Below are 21,187 nucleotides of genomic sequence, written 5' to 3'. Positions count from 1 at the left end.
CCAAACCAGGAGTCCTTCCTTGTTAATTGTTCCCCCCCAACCCCAATATTTTACACTTTTAAGCTGTCACCTCAGTTTAGTTTACATATGCTTTTTGTTTGTAAAAAGACATCCAGAAACTGGGTTCCCCACACAAGTCCAGTTCCTAAGGAGGTACTACTCTACAGACAAGCCCCCCAAGATGGGCTGTGCACCCTCTGCTGGAAGTTACCCTCTCTCCCTTCTCCAGCAGGGGAACAGCCAAGCTTTGCCCATGTGAAGGCTATCAGTGTGCCAGGAGCTGTCACGTGCTGTAGATGGCTGCTGTCATAATCTCAGAGTGGTGCAGCTGCTGGAGACTACAGCTCCCAGCATGCACCCTTTATCCATGGGGTTCAGCCTCCCTCAGGTTACTGAAGAACAGCATGCTGGGATACATAGTTTCTACTGGCACCTCCTCAGATCAGCATAGTGGCAAGTCGTTTTACAACCGTAGGCTGCTCTCTGGCTACTTGGGCCTTTGTTCAAGGAAACAGGTCGCTGTTAAGCCTCATATCCCATTGGCCTTCCAAACCTGCCAGTCGAGACACCAAGCCACGATGGAAATGGTGGTTACATTTCCCCGCTCCTTCAGGCATCACGCCACTGGGACCGCTTGGCTGTTTCAAGCCCCGTGTTTTGAAACTGGCACTGAGGCTCCCTTGGCCAGGCTGCTCCACATCCTTCATCCAAGACTGGGCATTGCAGACCAACAGCAAAGAAGCAGCAGTACTGCCTAAAGAAGACTCAGGCATAGTGCTTGAGAGGAAGTTCCCACTCCTACAGCATTTCTTAAAAGGAGGCCAGAAAACTCAGTGGTTGATGCTGGGGAGGGGAACTGTCTGTCCCTAAAGAATCTGCTCAACCTAATGTCATGTAGAAATGATAAAAAGCCCTCGTGATTATCAGCAGTCCAGCTTCTCCAGCCAGCGCCCAATTCTGTCCCTCCTCCATCCACCGACATTGCAATCTTCAGGTCTCTACGCAAGGTGCTTCCTCTAAAACAAGGAAAGAGCTCTTTCGGGGAGGAGGCCAGCACTTCCATTCAAAAAAATGTGAAGCGGAGCTGTTATTGCTTAAGCACAGAGATGGAGAGCCAATAATGCTGAGTCCAGTAAGGAGGCCACCTCCAGGCCCTGACAGGAAGAGGCTCTTTTCCACAAGAGTTTTTCTCTGTTTTAGGCAAACTTGCCTGGAGGAGAGGACTTGGAAAAGCCTTCAGGAACCAAAAGGTGGAGCACAGAGAGCAGATGGGAAGCAACAGCCAGACTGCCCTATATCAAAGACAGGGGATATACTGCCATCTAAGCTGTGTACAATGGGCTAGAGAACAGGACTGAAACTGCTTGGGATCAAGGCTCATGCTTCTTAGGGGGCCTCCCCAAACACGGCATGAAGACAGTGCACTGTGGAAGGACTTGGATACAGGGTCCCAGTGAGTCCAGCCTATCAAACACTGGGCTGCAGTACATGCACCTCCAACCTTCCTCAGTGCACACAAGGGGGGCGGGGGGTTGGTTCCCTTCCAGATACCCCCTAGAAGGCCACAGAGAGGAAAGAGCTCGCAAGCTTCCATGGAAAAGCACCATTTCTCTTTGGGTCCGAGTATCCATGGATTGGAGCAGTCCCTGGTCACAGTGGCCTGACGCAATCCCTTCCCAACTCCATGTCTTCCAGCATTTCCCCAGGAAGCAGCAGCAACAAGCACAAGCAGAGCATGAGTCCCAAGGCCACGGTGTGCTGGCTAGAGTCCAACAGGTAGCATGTCTTTCCTTGGGTGCCTGGAGGGAGCTGGGGACAGCGGGGAGGAGGGAGGGAGGGGGTGGGGGTGGAGCAGCCTCCATCCTTTAGTCCTGATCGAGGTGAGGAGATACAAGTCCATTAAAAAAAAAAAAACATTTACTTTCCAACCAAACTCCTGCAAGGGACAAAACAAGACAAACGGGTTAGAGTCTTTCACTACTACAGTACCCATAAACTCATGTATCAAATGAAATAAATGGGGTCTGTATAGCAAATCTGGCCCCAAGCATGTTTCTTAAATGGCAGACAAAGAGCCCCTTCCTGTCCTACTCCCACACACCAGACTCCTCCAAAAACTAGGTGGCTGTTCTAAAACTTTCATCTTCATGCAAATTTGGTGCTGGCAAAATTAAGGTGCAGGATCAGCAGCCTTAGAGAGAAGTCCTCCATCCGCAGGGAGAGTTCATGAAGGCCAGTTTCTCCCTGCTCACCATTCTCCCCTCTTCATGGTCAGTCATCTTAGGATACCAGCAAGGACGTTGATGTTTGCCATGGTGCATGAGACCCAACTCATATGGGGAAGACAGTCAGAAGGTCAGAGACAGCCCAAGAGAATTTGTACTGGCACAGTAATTGGGAATCCTTTTCATTGAAGTACGCAATAACTGTAGCATGTTCTAGACTGGTCTGGAATAAACACTATGAGCTTCATGATAGGAGTGATAGAAGCCAGTCTTTTTTTTTTTTTTTAAAGGATCAAAGTCAGGTTTTTTTCTTATTTTGTTATTCAAAATTACAAGATTTTCTATTTAAAGCAAGCCTGTTTAAATGAGATCAGAATTCAATGAAAAAAACATTTCACACACACACACACACACACACACACGCTGAATCCATGGCTTACGGAAATTCAGCTTGAATAAAACACTATGGGAGAGGATAAGACCTACTAGTTTTAAAAGTGTGAAGAAAAGCCCAAGTACTTGAGAGACTTATGTTCAAGAGACTCTAAATGAGTATTAACTTAAAATTTCAGTCATGTTCACTTAGACATATCTGAAAATTCTTTCAGGCTCACCTGAAATAATTACAGCTAATCATTATTCCATAACTGATTTGGTTGCAAATGTAAAGTATGTTTTGATAAGAGATTTGTATGCATCCAAAACATGTGAAGTTGTTTTATTTAAATAAAACATGTTTTTGCATACTGTACCCAGTCCCGCCCCCGCAATGAAGCTACCTGTCCCAAATTGTGAACAAAAAGTGAATTATCCAATAACTATGCAATATCTTACTCTCCATTTTTGAACATAGTTAAATGTAAAATGAATATGGATCTAAGAACATTAATCAATGCAATGCTCAAATAAGTATTGAAAGAGAAGCCCCTAATGTGATGCTGTGGCCGGCAGAGCAAACCAAACTCTGGCATGCATCCACCGATGCATCTCTAGCAAAACCAGGGATGTCATCTTCCTGCTTTACTTGGCCTTAGTGAGGCCGCAGCTGGAGTACTGCGTCCAGTTTTGGGTCCCCCGCTTCAGGCGGGATGTGGATAAGCTTGAGCGAGTCCAGAGGAGAGTCACCCGCATGATCAAAGGCCAAGAGAGCAAGCCTTATGAGGAGAGGCTGAGATACATGGGACTCTTCAGCCTGGAAAAGAGAAGGCGGGGGGAGGAGGCTTTGTAGCAGCCTATGTATAAGGGGGGTGCACCAGGATCTGGGAGAACAGTTGTTCACCCAGGCTCCTCAAGAGATAACTAGGTGTAACAGCCACAAACTTCTAGAAGGCCAATTCAAACTCGATATAAGGAAAAACTTCTTCACAGTCCGAGTGCCCATGGTCTGGAACAGACTCCCCCCAGAGGCGATGCAAGCACCTACTCTGGACTCATTCAAAAGGCATTTGGATGCTTATCTTGCTGGGATCATTAGGTCCCCACAGACTTCCTGCCTCTGGCAGGGGGGCTGAACTCAATCTCACGAGGTCCCTTCTAGCCCCTAATTCAGGGGTGGGCAAAATGCGGCCCACCAGGCCATTCTATCCAGCCTGCGGGGCCCCTAAAAAATTTAGAAAAATCAATATTTATCTGCCCCGGCTGCCTATCATGCGGCCCTCGATGGCTTGCCAAAACTCAGTAAGCGGCCCTCTGCCCAAAATAATTGCCCGCCCCTGCCCTAATATCTATGAAATATAGCTCAAAGCAGTGCTTCCCAAAATTTTCCTCAGCATGACTCCATTTATGGCCCCATTTCCTCAGCATGGCTCCTCACTCACAACCCATTGCCCCTCCCCCCTGTGGCCCCATGTTGATGTTGAGACCCCATTAGGGGTCATGACCCATAGTTTGGGAATTGCTGGCTTAAAGGCTCTATATTGGGGTGGGCAATTATTTCAGCTGGAGGGCCACTTAATGAGTTTCGGTGAGCTATTGAGGCCACAAGGGTGGCTCTGCCCCTTGACAGGCACCTCGCCCCCTGGTCACCATCTTGGGACAGGAAATCCTGCCCCCAAACCCTGACCTTTGCCACCAGAAGTCCCTCCCTTTGCCCCCCAGAAGTACTCCTTTTAGAGTGGGGATTTGCCATCTTGGAACCGGAAAAAAACAACAACTTATATACTAAAAATCAAACATCCACAATAACGTACTTTAATTTTATTTTTTTTTAATATTTTTGTCCTGATTTGTGTGCATTTGTGTTATGTATATAGAGGTGATTCCACAATTGCTCAAAATGAAGTGTTACTGTTGTATATTGCAGGGGGTGTAGGGGGTATGGGTGGGTGGGTATGGGGTTTGTGCAGGGTGTGGATGTATGTGTGTGTATGTAGGGTATGGGGGAGGGTGCGGGGGTATATGTGGGTATGGGGCTTGTGGGGGGTTGCGGGGTGTGTGGAGGGAAAGGGTGGCTGGAGGTGTGTGTGTGGGTGCATGTGTACGCATGTAGCAGTGAGCAGGGCTACCCACAGAGGCACACAGGTGTGTGTGTGGGAGGTATGGGGTTTGTGGGGAGGGTGCAGTGTTTGTGGAGTGTGTGACTGTGTGGGGAACGGTGTGGTGGGGTGTGCATGGGAGCCCCCCCGCATGCACCCCACTAAGCCAGTGAGTACCCGCCCCTTAACCTGGAGCCTATGCACCCTGTGGCACCTCCCCAGCACCGCCAACAGCACGTAGCCCCAGCCCACCCTATGCTTGCTCCACACCACCTGGCTGTGGCGCATCCTGCTGCCCCCTGGGCCCACAGCAGGGCTGGGACGGCTCCATGGCTGGACTGCCTTTCTAGGCACAGCCTTGACCTGGCCCGCCCCACACCTGCTCCAGACTCGGCCATCCAGGCTGAACAGCAGCAGCAGCGGTAGGTGCCCGGCAGGAACTGTTGCTTGGCATGGGGGAAAGCAGCCCCTCCCCCTCCCCACTACCAGACCTTTCTGTTGCAGCCGCTTGGAGCCCATGCTGTGCTGGGCTGCCCTGTGTCTCTGCTGCCATCACCACCACCTCCAGGCTACCCAGAGGGGCAATGGTGGCAGTACAGAGCAGCCACAAGGCAGCCCAAGTGGTGGTGACGACAGCAGAGATGCAGGGCTGCCTAGCACAGTGCAGGCTCCAGAATCAGGAAGGGCCAGGCAGTGGCAAGCGCAAAGAGGGTCCGCTTTTCCCCACATGTGGAGCAAGAGCAAGTTTCGGCCCAGCAGCCACCACTGCTGCTGCTGCTCAGCCTGGACAGGCAAGTCTGGAGCAGGTGCAGGACGGGCCAGGTTGGGGCTGTGCATATGGGTTCCCACCGGTACTGCAGGGCTGGGGCCAGCAGCAGCGGCAGTCAGAAGAAGCCACCGCTGCCTGGGCTGCCTCAAAAGGCAATCCAGTCATGAAGCCACACCAGCTCCGCTGTCTGCCCAAGGGGCGGCAGGACGTGCCACGGCTGGGGGGTGCCTTGGCCAGGCAGGACCAAGGGACCTACGGCAGGCTGGATTAAAGCTCCTAAGTGGGCCATATTTTGCCCACCCCTGCTCTAGTCATAAATCTACATTATAATGGTTATATCAAGCAATGAGAATGTACATCTCTTTAAAGAATAACCCAAATACAATTGAAAAATCAGTTTACATCCATCTTCCCTGCTGTTGAAGGAGGACTTCTCCTGAAAGTACTTTATACAAAAGTGTGAACAACACCAGACTATAGTGGCCAATTCTAAAGCATTTTTCATTTGGAGATCAGAGGACTTCCATGTGTAACGGACCAGGCCCCCAAGCCCTCAGGAGGTAGGAAAATACTATTCTCAAGTGATCAGTGGGAAACCAAGGCAAAAAACAACTTGCCAAAGATCACTGCAATCAACAACATTTGGAATAGGACCAGTACTTTCATTTCCCTTCATTGCTTTAGTCACAAGACCAGCGCGTCTCCCTGGGCTATGCAGACACTCTAGAACAGGGGTGGGCAATTATTTGGGCTGGAGAGCCACTTAACCAGTTTTGGTAAGCTGTTAAGGGACATACACACATGCACAAGCTCCCCACAGTCAGGCCAGGGCTGGCACCAGAAGGGAGCATGAGCCCACCTGGGGCTGTAACACACCCTGGCTCCCCACCACCCACTCACCCTAGAGCTCGGAGCTGACACCTGCCAGTCATATCCACAACTGTAGCGCACAGCCAGCCAAGCCTGGCCAGGTCAAGCCAGTGAACGTGGGGCCCCTTCCCTTGGCACTGGCTGCAGCTCAGGGGTCTCTGCTCCCCAGCACTGATCAGGGCACCCAGCAGTTACCTGCATTTATTGGCCCGGGCACCTGCTGGCAGTGGGGGAGAGGTGCCGTATAGCTATGCAGAGCTGGCTGGCAGAGCCTAGGGGGCGCCACAGAGAGGCCACTCCCAGCTGGGTCCAGCCTCTGCCCGTCGGGATAGAGCTTGGTCACGAGCCTCCATGCTGTTCTGCCCTTCCATCAGGGCTCCTGGCACACACATGCTTGTGCACGCACACACATGCCCCCACACTCCAACCCTGCAGCTCCCAGGATCCCTGATGGCAGCACGGGAAAGGACAGTATGGAGGCCCATGTCCTGGTTCCATCCCTCGCAGGCAGAGGTTGGATGAGTTGTACTTGGGTTCCACAGGGGATGCTGGGCGGAAGTAGCCCCGGCCGCCCTACTCCGTGCAGCAGGCCCTGGGTGAGCTATGCTCAGGCCCTGACCTCTGTTGGCACTGCAGTGTGAGGCAGGCAGGTGGGGCTGCTTCCACCCAGCGTCTCCCATGGCACTTGGGAGATACAGTCCAGCCCCACAGGCCCTGGGTGGGCCAAACTCCAGCTCCCTGGCTGCCACCTGGTGCTGGTCAGGCAGGGCTGCTTCCACCCACCCTGAATCCCCCATGATGCCAGCAGAGATTGGAGCCAGAGCCACTGCCCATGCTGTCCGCCAGCAGAAGCCGGGACCCAAACACGGCTTGCCCAGTGCCTGCTGTGCAGTGTTGCTGCTTGCACCGCCTGCCTGCAGGCCAGATAAAATCAATTGGGCTGGATCTAGCCCACAGGCCATATTTTGCCCACCTCTGCTCTAGAAGCAAACAGAGGTTGAATACAGATTTTCTTGGAGAACAAAGGTTTAGTTTAAAGGGGCCATATTTAGGCCCCATATTGAGGCCTTTAAGTGATACTGAAACAAATTCAAACTGCAAGCACAGCCCTGGGAGGAGAGGGTACTCAAACACCAGACTAACCATTTCAAGAGAAGACCACCTCTATTGTCAAGAAATACAGGGAAAGCAGCACAAAGAATCCAAGCTTACTCTTCCACACAGACTCTTAGGGACATAAAGCCATCCCACACCTCACCTCAGGGGCAGACTAGGTGGTGTGCTGAAGCCCAAAATGGAGAGACCTTCTACATGATGGGACTTCCTCAAAAAAGTCTTTACTTCTTTATATGATACCAGAGGCTAGTCTGCAGCCTTAAAGCCATCCAGCTCAACAACAGAATCAGAGGCTGGGTGGACACCAAATACCAGCATGATCTGAACCATGATCTGACAGGACAGGAGAGCTCTGATGGAACGTCATGAATGGGTATTGGACTGGGGTTCTGTAGTTTCTGAATTAGCTTGTTTTAAGTGACACGTTTTCTCTTAAGTGAGCAGCTCAAAAGTAGGGCAGTGTGAAGGTCCTTGGATCTGATAACTTTTCTGGATCTGACCTCCTCCCTTCAAGGCGTATCTGATGGGCACTTTTTTGATTGTGTCTAAGGGCTTTAAATGTGGTTCAAAGAGCCACAAGCACAACTCTTGCCTGGTAATGTGGCTGGCAGGGCTGGGCTCTCATACCCATCCTGAGTGCCCTCCATTGTTCTTCCCTACAGCAAATGTGGCACTTTACTTTAAAAGTCAGGGATGGTGCTTGGGTCAAAGCTTCCTCTAAATCTTGACACACAGCTTGCATGGACCCGACAGAGCAAAAGGAGCAGTAAATGGTTGTACGATGGCAGCCAAAATTTAATATAAGATTCCCTAGGACCTCGGCACTGGAGTTATTGACACCACTGACTTCCTTCTACACCAAGCCCAGTCAACATCACAGGGCAAATCCAGCTCTCCCCAGCCAAGTCATTCTTCAACAGTACAGACTGACACACATTTCTCAGATAAACAGAAGCAGCAGCAAGAGAACTATCAAGGAGCTGGAGGCTCATCCAAAGGCAGGCCCGTTCCGACAGGGAATTTCATTCCCGCAGCATTTCTCACCAAGGAAAGCAAGATCTGACTGAGGAAAGCCCTATCCTTGCACTATTTGGATTGATGCTAGGAAGAGTCTGCAAAAAGCAGGGAAATAGCTCTCTGCCATTTACTGTTTCAGCAAAGAGCATGTAGAACAGACAGAAATGCAAGAAGGAACTATGGAGTGAAACTCCAAGGGAGGTGAGCTGGGCCTGTTAGCATGCAGCACCAAAGCTGGCTGGAGTTCCAATGGAAGACACCAGTGAAGGAGTGTAGTACTGAATATTTAGTGACCATCAGAAGAGACCATTCTCATTTTCTCTCCCCCTGAGAATTATTTCCCTCTTGGGTGCACACTGCAGGGAAAGAATGATGATTAGAGGCTTGGGATCTAGTGGACCAAAGATGGATACCTCACTATGTTACTGCCAGGATGAGGCTGTCATGATAGCCTTGGATGGAGAAGATGGAGGAACTGGACATAGTGGAGGCTGCTCAGCACATATAGAAGCACTGCCATAGAACCCAAGGGAGGGTGGCCCTGTAGCCCATGAGGGCCAGATGGAGGATGGGCTCACCTAACTCAGTGGTGCCGGTCCCTTTCTCTGTCCCTGTCCCGATGTCGCTCGTGCTCCCGGTTCCTTTCTTGGAAGTAATCCTCATGCCGATCCTCATTATGGAGCAGGTCCCGATGCCTCCTGCTGCTCTCGCGAGACCGGCTGGGTGACCTCTCCCGAGACCGATGTCTTTTTCTGGAAGAAAAGGCCAGACCACTAGTCTCTCACAAGTTTTCTTTGCCAGATGTTGACCCCCTTTCCCCTCCCTTGAGGATGTCAAGAGGAACACAGCTTCCTGATGAGTTGTGCTGCTAGCTCCCTCCCCCCACCTCCTAGACAGGGCCTTAAAGCCCTTTTGTACCAGACCAACACTCAGTCAAGTGAGTCCTAAAGGTTCTCACTTCAGGCTTTCACTAGCAAGGGTTTACCTGGAAGAGCTACTACTGGCACCCGTGCTATATGACTTGGCTTCAATCCCATGGAGACAATCTTTGAGGGAGGAGATGAGGACGCGGCATCGCTCGTCATTGGCTACACGGGATTGCTTGATGACAGCAAGAGCTGTGAGCAAAGTCTCAATGGCATCGCTGTAATCCCCTGCAGGAACACAGAAGAGAGGGTTAAGAGAAATGTGGACAGCAGGGGCATAGCAAGAACACAATCCAGGGACAAGGGAGGTAGGCAGAGGGATAAGCAGTTGACAGCTGTTACCTGCACTGGCTCCAGACACCGCTTTGGAAATGGCACTGCTAGAAATCGCTCGGTTCCTGTTCATGATCTCCTCAAACTCTGCTTCACTCACAGGGGGAGGTGGATGGCCCAGTTCCCGACTGCACAGAAGATAGCACACACTTATTGATCAAGCCAGGGGTGGGATGTGGTGCAGGGGTAAAGCCCCTCAAACCCAGTGTGCTTGCCACGTAGTTGAGAAAGCCAATGACCAGCTAATAGAGGGCAAGACCTCAAGTGCTGCTGGGAATCCAGGAGAACCCCTCCCCACTGGAACAACTACTTTAGTTTTTTTTGTCTGAGGCATGGAATAGTGAAGCCCTTGCCCCTCCTCACCACACCCAGTACAGGCCTGAAGTGCTCTTACCTGCTGTGGTTATACGGTGCCACAGCCTTGCCGTAGGCATCAGGTGGGGGGCCCAGTGTTGCATTTGGTGGGGGGAAAAAGGCAGGGTTGAGATGCAGGGCAGGAGGGACAGCCCCAGGGGGTGGCACAGCCAAATGAGGGGGGAGTCGAGGAGGCGGAGGCATGAGATGCTGGCAGTGGATGCCAGGTGGGGGAGGTGGAACTCCAAAACTGGAGGAAAGCGGGGGAGGGGGTGGGATGGGCGGGGGTGGCAGGCCCATGAGGGGAAGGAGGGCAGGGGGGCGGTTGAAGAAAGGCAACATGGAAGGGGGTTTCTCCACGCGGGTGGACGGAATGGCATTCTCCGTTGGGGTGGCACGGCCATCCATGGAATCGGTAGAGTCCCGGGAGTGAGCCCTCGGTGGCACACCTGTCAGCCAGCACAAACAAGGGAGATAGGCTGTAAGCACCAGGGCAGTCCCAGCCCTCAAAGTCAAACTCATGGAAGCAGATGTCCCAGTATTCCCCAGAACCCTGCATAATGGGTAGGGCAGGGTGGGACTATGTAACAACTCAGTGACTACGGGAAGGAAGTCCTGTCCCCTCAACCCCAAGCCAATCCCCCTGCTTCCCTCCCCAACTCTCCATCAGAGCCCTCCTCCCCCAATTGCCACACATCCGATTTCAGCATATCTCAAGGTGCTGAGAGAAAGATCCAGCCAGTCAAACGTAGCCTCCACTTCCAAGGGCCTCAAAAAGGCGTCACACTCTCCATCAAGACATTAATCAATTTTCCAACACAGTGTCCCACAGACACTTTGTTCTTGGACCGGCTGGCCCAGACCATAGTAACATGGGGTACCGAAGTTGCAAAGCAGATGGGTTATACAGGCAGAAGCTAAGAGCCATGAGAAATGGCAACAGGTCACAGCAGAGAGAGATCCCAGGGCACTGGGTGAGTCAGAGCTTTCTTACTGGTTGGTTAATGCCAGCACTGGTTTGGGCCTGCATGGCAGAATGAAATCCTGCCAGTACCAGGAGTGATGTAGAGAGCCTGTGGTACTTGAGGGGAGTGGATGGGGAAAGGCCTGGCAGGACTGTCAGATGAGACAACTTACGGTGACACATTGGAGAGCCAAAACTCTGAAGGCCACCAAGGACTTCAGGGGAAGTAACTACATGCTGATACTGACAAGGTCTCAAAGGCTTTGGTCTGCAGCAGACAAGGAAGTGGGTAGCTAAGGGAACCAAGAGGACTTTAAGCTGTCTAAGGACGCTTTAGGATCAAGACAAAGGAGGTTACACTGCATCAAAGAAACTTTCCCTTCTTCAGCCCCTTCCAGCACAAAATCAAAGTGCTGGGGGGTCATTAGGGCTTTGTCTGCACCAGAAACCTGGCCTATAATAGCTGTTATGCCCAGCTGAAGCATATGCAAGGTAAACTGCTCTGAACTGCCATCATTGGAGCAGCTCAGCCTGGTTTCAAGCAGGCACAAGCTGCATCTGCACACAGTATTGGTCATCCATACTGTTTTTTATCAGCACAGTAACAGGTCAGGCCAGTCCCCAGTGCGGACAAAACTTAAGGCCTCACAATACCCACATGAAGTAAGGGACATAAGTGGACCTAACACCCTCCACCAAAAAGCAGCTACCTCTACAGTGGAATACAACAGAGGTCTGATAGTGCACAGTGCCATTAACTAACAGTTCAGGACAGGCAATGGAGATTTTGGCATCCAGCAGAAAACTGCAAAGGGAGTATGAAGACAGGACATCACTACTCCAGTAGATTTTGGCCAGGCACTTGGGGGTAACAATTTCTCTCTTATGCAATGTGCCATGAGATCTACAAGGACCACAGGTGGTCAGCTTTTTATCAAAAAAGTGTCCTTGGAAAGATGATCCCTCCAGCTACACAGCACCCCCTGGCACTAGGCCGGGCTGTCCGATCAATACAGACTGAAGAAGAGAGACCACCTAAGGCCATTGTACAAGGCCCAGGGTGAGGCCCCAGCTGGAGCACTGCATCCAGTGTTGGGCACCTTACCTCCGCAGGGATGTACAAATTCTGGAGAAGATCCAGAGAAGAGCTACTAATAGATATGGAGGGTCTTAGCTATGATGATAGGCTGAAGAGCTTAAGCCCATTCAGTTTGGAGAGGAGGAGGAGGAGGCTACGAGGGATCTTCGCAGTGAATGAGCACCTAAAAGGGGATCATAAAGACTCGGGTCAGGATCTGGTCAGACTCAGCAGCAATTGGAAAAACACTCAGACTCCAGAGAATTCACCCTCCCACCCCAAGGGTTTGGTTTAGACTGATTAAGCTCTGCTCAAGATCTCCAGGGCCCACTGGGAGTCTCCCTTCCTTGCACACCCAGCACCCCCTCCCACACCCAGAGGCGCACCTGCCTCAACTTACGTTTCCGTGCCTGCGCCTCAAACTGCGACAGGTTCTGCCGGGTGGCTAGCCTCACCTCCACCTTGTCCCCATTGAGAATTTTGCCAGGTAGCAGCTCCAGAAGCTTGTGGACTGAATTCTCAGAGGCGACGACCACCTCTGCATACCTGAGGGGAGAGCCACAGTATGAAAGTAGATTCCTGACTGAACCGTGGTGTGATATCCCCATCCCAGAGTCAGGCCCCTCCCACCATTTATGAGGCAATCCATTTAGCAGTGTGAAGTGGGGGCAGGGGTTCTGTCTACACCTGCTGCCATGCTCAGGCAGCAAATAGCATCAACCTTCATCCCTTGCTAACAACTGAAGTAACTGAATCCAGGCCATCACATGCTGAGCACCAGCCACCTGTATCCCCATCAGCTACCACCTCTTCCTTAGCCCTGTCCAGCTCAGCTAAACTCCCACAGGTGCCTCTCCAGACACCAGCAGGCAGTACCCTGACAAATGGTGCATGGCTAACTAACAGGGTAGATAGGGTAAACCCTGCAATCCCAGGGACAAATCATTGCTAGCAAAAGCCCCACAGTTTCCCCTTGCTGTACTTGTTCTATGGACCAAGCCATTGGGAGGAAGGCCCTTGGACTTCCTACTGCAGTTCTCACCCTTTGGATTGGCCATTGGCTCGATTTTCTGCAAATTTCAGCTCTACCACGTCGTAGACTCCAACTGAACGGATAATCTGGATCAGCTGCTGGTCAGTTGTCCACTGAGTGAGAATAGGTAATAAAATACAGAATCAGAACAAAAGGCCTGATTAGCAAGGGAGAGGGGGGATGTCTGTGTCCACAATTCAGGTATCAGCCTTATCATTCAAACATGTCGAGGCCCTCCCTCTTCAAGCTCTACTAGGACGGTCTTAAAAGCCCTTCAATATGGGCAACACTTCAGACACCGCACATGTGCTCAAAGGGAGAAAAGGAGATACACAGATGAACACCCTAGCTTTCTGCCTGTGAGGCTGCAAAAGACTAGGAAAGCATCTGTAAACTACAGTGATAAGGTCTGGGAAAAAGTACCATGTGGACAGCTCCAGAGATAGAGGGCCTCAGCCCACCAAAGCAACGCTTCTCCAGACACCACCTAACATGACTCAACCTTGAACTAGAAGGACCTGACAGGGTGGGTAGCAGACACAGCTTAATGTCTAGAACTATCAATCCTTGGCCCTTCTGCTAGAAACACCACCAAGGAATGTTTAGCCTCGAACAGGTCAATGGCTCATGTACCTACTCTACAGGAGGCCAAGTCACACACCTTATAACAACGCAAGGCCATCAGACATGTTATTTGCTTTTCCCCTGGACTAGATCCTAAGCACTAAGTACGCTGGATGTGATTTCTAGTCAGGCCCCACATGGTTAGGGTTTCAGTTTAATTCCATCTCACCAAGCTTGATCTGCTTTTCTTGAAAGCTAAGACAGCAGCCCAGGAAGCAGTCTTCTAGAAGTGTCCCCCCTCTGCCCGGCACCCCATGCTGGGATCAGTGTCCCCAACTCACCCAGGAGAAGCTGCCTACGTAGACAGCAGCTCGCTTGTTACGCAGCCCGCTGTAGGTGTAGAGGATGGCAGGTGCCTTGTTGTTGGGCTTGGGAGATTGCTCCTGACGAATCTCCACCGGTGGCTCTGAGCTGCTGGTACGGGTTTCAGGTGGCTGCGAGCTTGCTGCTAGCACGTCGTCATAGAGGTCCATCTGGTCGGCATTACTGAACTCTGAGTCCTGGGAGATGCAAGAAACCAGTAAGCTCTTCCAGGAGCTACAAAAGAACCCATTGGGCCAGCTCAGCAACAGTCAGCCACACCCACGGCCAGGGATGGTCCAGCGTACTGGAGGGCTGCCCTGCCCATGCAGCTCTAATTTGCTGTCATACAAATTAAACGCTCAGCTGACCATGACACAGGAAGAGCTGTTCTCTTCTCCTCCCAGACTGAGCCTCACGAGAAACTCTTCCCTCTGAAGCCAAAGAGAGGGAACAGTACTAGGCCCTGGGGAGGACATTCCAACATCCTGCCAGGGCTCTCAGCATCTTCCACATCCCCACTTCGCATTATGACCCCGTCATTTGAGCAACTTGGGACAACCCTAGTTTTCCGATATGTTTGCCAAGCCCCTTGCACATCACAGCATTCTACACACTTCAAATAATGAATGAACTCGATTACAAATCAGCAGAGGATTTTTGTTCGTTGACAGCAGCTTGTAAATCCAGTTGGGCTCCAGCCATCCCCACATCACCTCTGCAGCTGGACCAGAGGCAGTGACTCTGCCACGGCCAGAGGCAGAACTGAATGGTCCCCTGTAGGGGTGGCTCCACAAGGCTCAGCAGTAAATGCCTGGAAGGAGATGCAACTCATTCTGGGTCAGGAACAAGACAGCAGTTTAGGACAGAACTGAAGAATGCTGTGTCCAAACAAAATGATAGGGGAAATTCCCAAAGGCAGAGCAGAACTTGGTCAAGGCATCATGGCTAATGCTCCCGCTCTTCTGAAACATAAGGCAACTACAACCATGAGTTGCCAGGGCCTGTTTTTCTGATCCCACAAGCGCATCACTGTAACTGCTGAATCCAGAATCTAGAAAAGCGTGTCCCCGACTGCAGTACTTGAGCACTTGGCTTACTTTAAGGCCTTCTACTGAGGCTTAGCCTGCTTAACTTCGGTGATCCAAACTCATGGGCTATGCTGTTTTCAAGATAACCTCCCCCTGATCCCACCAGATGCTCTTCTGTCTTACATTTTCAAGCCTTATTTTATTGTTTCATCTTGGCTACTACTGCTACAAGTGCTATTGTCCTTTGAATTTTCTTAATTCATCAAGCGTACCTTTGTTCCTGCACTGTAGCAATGGAAGCAGAAGTGTAAATCCAGTACAGGCCACAGGCCTGGTGTCAGCTGAAAGAGATCTGTGGAGACTCCAGTTCCTTTGGCAAAGGACGAAATGCATCCTGAGGGCATGACATAAATGCCAATGATTTCAGTTGTGCAAGGATCTGACCCATTTGGTGGATCCCAGTCTGAGCTATTGATCATGGAAGTCCAGGATAAGACATATCTTAGTTTGTTTTTAGGAACTACTCTAGGAATGTCCCGTGCACATTTTTCCTAGGGCTGGGTCCAGTCTCATTTGAAGAATCTCCAGGAACTCTTTGAGGACCATGTTTTTCATAAAGGTCTTTGTGCATGGGGACTGTTTTCTAGATATCTGGTCTAAAATGTTCCTGCTCAGATCCCACTCTACTCATCCCAATTGCAACTGCTTTTGTAACATGAATTAGTGCCACATCCTTGTGAACAGCTTTGCAGGTAGACATTCTGTTAACCACTTTTCCAAGTTGCAGGTTCTTAATCTTTCCACACAGGCCAGCCCCTCCAGCTGCCTTCTGAAGTCCCCCCTCAACAAATTGCTCTCTTTTCAATAATGAAGTGCCCATAGCAAAGCATTTAAAACAACACCCTACCATCACCCCTCTGTCCTGAAAAGGGACGCTTCTGTAAAGACAGTACAAGATTATACTGACATCCCTTGCTTCCCTGCTTCCCTGAGAAGATGGCCTGCACCTCACACTTACTATGTTCCCCTGGCTATGGAATCCAAGACAAAATTGGCTACTCCTCCCAGATGACAGAAATCCCTTTCATTTGCATTTGTGCTGAGTTCAGCTGACCTCTGTGCTGTGCTTCTCCATCCAAGTCAAACCCTAAGGCCTCTACAACTAAGCATTAGCATAATTTGTAAAGCAAGGGGATCAAAGTCTCCCGGTGATAAGAGCAGGATTACAGCAAGCATCCAGGAACAGAGCCACCATCTTACCAGAGAGCTGCCTCTGCTTCTTGGCTTATGTCATCCACACACAGAGAGAGAATCAGATATATAAAGGGCAGTGTGTGCTTAACCCTTTGCCTGCCCTTGAAGCTCTTCCCCCTTCATATCAATTAACCATGTAGTGCTGTGTTCCATTTAATGCCAAAAGTGAGAACACTATCATTTCATGGGTCTACCTTCAAAGTTCTCCCCAGAAAACAGGGAGGGACAAAAGTGGTTATTTTTAAGGTAGGGAACAACCACCTTTATAAAGGCACAAAGGGTTAGTGAAGGACACACCAGATCAGCTCTGCCCTCTTTCATGTGTATGTTACAACACAGGATTGTATGCTAATTCTCCAACTCTGGCCTTGCCAAATAATTCTCTTCCTACAGCATCAGATATGCAAGTGCAGCATCCTGTCAGCTTGTTTCTGTTGCCAATACAGGCCAGTTTCTTGTCACTGACTTAGATACATAGTCTTCTCTAAAGCCTGGGCTTTGATGTGTCACACCACACCTTTCCCAGACCAATTCTAGAGATGAGCCAGTTAACTAGGAAGCTCCTCAGCTGCAAATGTGATTGACCTAAATCTGCCTTCAAATTCCCAATCTACCCAATGCTATATTTAAGCTGGGGTGTATGTTGAGTACTGTTTACTGGGTATTTTTCAGACTGACTTTCCTGGAATGTAACATATGCAGAGAATTACCCATTACTATAAATTGCTCCACTAGCATTTGTATTGCAATAACATTTAGAAGCCTCAGGCATAAACCAGGACCCTTGTGTGCCAGCCAATGTTTAAAGAACAAGACAGTCCCTGTCCCAAACTAAGTATAACGGATCCAAAACTATAAGAAAAAGCGGCAAGGTACATATAATTCCAGGAGACAATGAAGTGCCCAGGTTCCACAGCACGTAGTATTAAATTAGGAAATGCCACAATGAAGGTTGCACAGAACAGCTATGCTTTGGCAGGTGCCTTCTGAAAGGCCATAGTTGGCTCATTATCCCGTGTCTGCCTCTCCAATGCTAGCCTTCTACTAGCAAGAGTTCTGTCTCTTCTGCAGACATCTTAGAGAGAAGACAACTTCCACACCATCTCTGGAGGACCTATCAAGACATTCAGGGAGTAATGTAAGTGCTGCATGTTGCACCCTACAGCTAAGATTTGCAGACAGACCACAAACTAACACAACTTCCATGCAATTCCATACAGTATATTTAAACACTCTGGGCATTTGAGAACTTCAGCCTATACTTTTCTTGAAGATGAGGAAACTGTGTATCCAGGAGAGCACTCAGTAAGCCTTGTACTAAAGAAACAAAACATAACCTTTGAATGGTCATGACAAGAAGGAATCTGTATTTGGTTCCACAAGCCCCTTCTCACTGGTGAGGGCCACTTCTATACCAAGTTTCCATTTTCTATCCTTGGGTCATTGCAGCAGTATGGAGCAGAGAACCTTACCCAAACTTTAACTGGGAAAGTATTTTGGCACTCATTTTTAGCAGGTACCTCACCAATCACATTTGGTGAAAGACCAGGCCTGGAAATTTCATCTTGAACGGTGAATTTCAGAACAACGAAGTAATCAAATACAAAAGGGGTTAAAATGGAAACCATTCTGCAGCCTGGATTCTGGTCATGAAGATCTTCCCTGGGTTTATTTTCCATCTCCCCCCTCCGCCACCCTGAGATGTAATGACTCCAGTATCCTCTTCCCCTTGAAAAGTCCAGTCTTTCCACATGCTGAGCAGTCCACTTGCACCTTGCTTGACAGGAACAAAGAGAGCACTTTACAGCACACACCAACCTGCAATGCATGGCAACAATATGTTTTCTGCATTGCCTATTTGCCAGTTCTCCTCTGCAACACAAATGCCACAGTTTCTCAACAGGTTACTTTGATCATTCAAGGATTAATGGGCTAAAGGATGTGTATATTAAAATAAAAAATGCACAAATCCATCCGCTTTGTGACATGGAAATTATTTTGCATTTGAACAATTTCTGTAGAGCATTTAGATGCCATTCTAAGATGTTTCAGGAATCATAAAGCAAAAATGGTGTTCTGCCAAGGGACAGGGATCCAGCTGATGGGTAACAGACCCCTTCTTACGCTGTCATTAGCTACTTTCACCCCACAAAACCATAACTGCTTTCCAAATTTCTTACTCCCACTGAAAATGAAGTGTTATAGCCTGGTCATGCAAAAAGCTACAGAAAATGGAACTTAACGTAATGTTATTGTAGCCATGTTATTGCAGTTTTATTGCAGCCATGATGTGTGAAACCTCTTCTGATAACCTCTTTTATTCACTTATCATTTCTATTTATTTTTGTCATTTTGTGCCCAAAAGCTTGTCTAATCTCTCTCCCAGTAAAATATATTTATCAAACAAATCTTGCTTCTTGTAACTTAATGATCATCTCTACTCCTCAACTCTGTACACTGCCTGTTGGAGAACAACCACCAATCTATTAGGGATGTGTTTTCAGCACTAGTTCTCACCTTTTGCTTATACTTAATCCCACAGGGCTTCAGCATTTCTGTCCTTCCTTTTGAGGTAGGATCTGCGATTACTGCCACTGTCTAGTTGCGGAAAATTATGGAAGAGCTGAGCAAGATCAGACCCAACATCAATTCCTTCAGCATCCTAGGAGACACATCCCTTGCAACTCAATACCTTGCGTTTTATTACCTTTCCTGGTTAATATCTTTCCAGCCACTTTTGAAGCCATGTGAAAATTCTCAGTCAAGCTAACCTGGGTTAATATTACAGCATAAGAAGGTTTTAAGACCATGATAGCTGTTATTAAACATGAGGGGTATGACTTTTCCTTTATAACCCAGCAAGCCAAATGTCCATATCTCTGCTATCTTCTGAGAGATAAACAGATTCTCTTTTTTAAAAATTAGGAACTGCCAGACTTTCCAAACTTAACTGCCAAGGTCATGTTTTTTTTCCTTCCCTGATCAGTACCATGCTTATTTTCCTTCAGCTTGTTGGTATTTCTCCAGTGGCCTTTCAAAAAAAATTCCCAACGACTCACTAAGTTTGCCAACCAAATCTGTATGATACCATGTTTTGATAATACCTGCAACAGGTTTAATACTTTCCTAACTGTCATGTGCATTGTCTTGATTTTGTTTGTTAAAAGCCAACTGCAAGGACACATGCAAATTAAGAGTATTTCTGAGCTGATATGGTTTAGTGGGCACAACACAGAATGCCATTCTGTCACATTAAAGCATAAAAACGAGTGAGCCTTGCAGGGGATCTGCTACATCCTGGGATGTTTCCAGTGCTGCAGGCAATGCCCTATAAATATATCCAAGGAAGAATTTTTTTTACATTGAGACCAATTTCTGTGTGGGGATGCAACCAGACTACTGGTACATGGCTTAAGTTCAGTATTTTAGCAATTTTTATAACCAGCCTTAATTTTGTTCTCATTTAATTCATCCAGAGAGCACTTCTGTTTCTTCCCAGACAGTTGAAAAGCTTCTCACATTCCCCTTGTCACCATGCTTTTTGCTGCTGTTAATTTCCCCAAAAAAACCCTAAAGCATGTTCTCATTTGATAACCCATCACCTTTCTGGAACAGAAAATTTATTACCCTCAGGGCAAAACTGGCAACTTCATGTTCCTCATGTTTTGCTTTTTGAAAGCAAGCCCAATCTGTTGCAACAACCGATCCTCCAACCTTCCTTCTTCCAGCCTGATTTCGTATTTACATAGCATCTTTATCTTCAAAGAGCCACGTTTGCATCCATGTGTCCAGACTGCTCAACTCTCCAAAATCTGCTTCCTTGAACTCCAACATGCTTGCACTGCTGTGTTCAGCTATCCTCCTTCCCTCCCTGCATTTTTTGCCACTCTCCATCACTTGTTCAAATTTCCCCCCATTATTCACACACCCGCTAATAAATCCAGGATAGACTCTCAGCTACCTGCTTACGAGGAGACTTTCCCATAGTATGGCACCTCTCTGCTCGTAGCCAGTTAACTGAAAGGTATCTAAGTGGGTAACAACCTGTGAAGTTTCAGGGATCCCGATTGCTCCAAGGCAGCCCAGGAAGGTCCTGTATTTACATGCCTACAACCCACACAGGCATATTATGGTTACTCAATACACGTTTCTCCTACTTTTTGCTTCCTGTCTCTTTACCCAAAGGTCGTTTCCCTCCTGTTCTGCAAAGCAGGATGATCTGATTCTCAAATCATCCCCGGCTCTGCAAATGCTTTGGACAGGGGCATCATGAACCTCTTCCTCCTACCACCTCTCAATGTTGCCCCCCTCCCTGCCATAACACCACGAGCAAAACCTGCGCTAAGAGGCTTCCTGGAGATCCTCAGTCAAGACTTGCAGCAAACTAACACTGTTCCTAGACTTCCACCTTCACACCTGAGAAAATGCTGGCCTGTAACTTTGGTTCTGTGCTGGTGGAAGAGCCCCCCCTTGCCTTCCTGCCTGCTGTGGAGCTCAGCATGGCTTCCTCCCCCGTCCCCTGGCTGCCAGACTCCCAACAGGGCTCCACTCAGGGTCCTGTTCTGCTTACCTGGTTGAACTCTTCGTCAGCGTAGATGTCAATCAGATCCACCCCCTCCGACATATTTCCGGGCGCCGGAGCCGGGGTGGGGGAACAGGAGGCAGAGAGGTAACTGCTCGGGGGAATGGAAGAAACAGCCCGTCAGTCTCTGGGGCTGCCCTGGCCACATCCCCCTCCAAAACCAACCTCCCCTAGTACCCCCACCTCTCTCGTGGCCCCTCCCCCACCCCGCCCGCGCAGCCTCCCCGGGGGGGTGGG

At 49.3% G+C, this 21,187-nt stretch overlaps 1 protein-coding gene across 2 annotated transcripts in view; it reads right to left on the bottom strand.

The window, feature by feature from the left end:
* The window catches only part of CPSF7 (cleavage and polyadenylation specific factor 7), a 23,085-nt gene extending 1,937 nt beyond the window's left edge, over positions 1–21,148 (bottom strand). The window contains exons 1-10 of one of the 2 annotated variants that reach the window (XM_006026014.3): positions 21,134–21,148; positions 20,939–21,041; positions 14,065–14,283; positions 13,169–13,272; positions 12,527–12,672; positions 10,125–10,533; positions 9,740–9,858; positions 9,457–9,625; positions 9,050–9,223; positions 29–1,936 (exon numbers count right to left, since the gene is read on the bottom strand). In XM_006026014.3, coding sequence (XP_006026076.1) covers positions 9,055–9,223; positions 9,457–9,625; positions 9,740–9,858; positions 10,125–10,533; positions 12,527–12,672; positions 13,169–13,272; positions 14,065–14,283; positions 20,939–20,992 — 1,389 coding nt within the window. In that variant the 5' untranslated portion in view covers positions 20,993–21,041; positions 21,134–21,148 and the 3' untranslated portion in view covers positions 29–1,936; positions 9,050–9,054. Of the gene's footprint in view, positions 1–28; positions 1,937–9,049; positions 9,224–9,456; positions 9,626–9,739; positions 9,859–10,124; positions 10,534–12,526; positions 12,673–13,168; positions 13,273–14,064; positions 14,284–20,938; positions 21,042–21,133 lie in introns of those variants that run through there. The other variant, XM_025206920.1, reaches the window with a different exon arrangement.
* Between the last annotated feature and the right edge of the window lie 39 nt (positions 21,149–21,187).

The sequence above is a fragment of the Alligator sinensis genome, unplaced genomic scaffold (assembly GCF_000455745.1).
Source record: "Alligator sinensis unplaced genomic scaffold, ASM45574v1 scaffold437_1, whole genome shotgun sequence".
Lineage (NCBI taxonomy): Eukaryota > Metazoa > Chordata > Crocodylia > Alligatoridae > Alligator > Alligator sinensis.
Note: the sequence above shows the minus strand (reverse complement) of the source record. Positions and strands in the feature narration are given on the sequence as shown.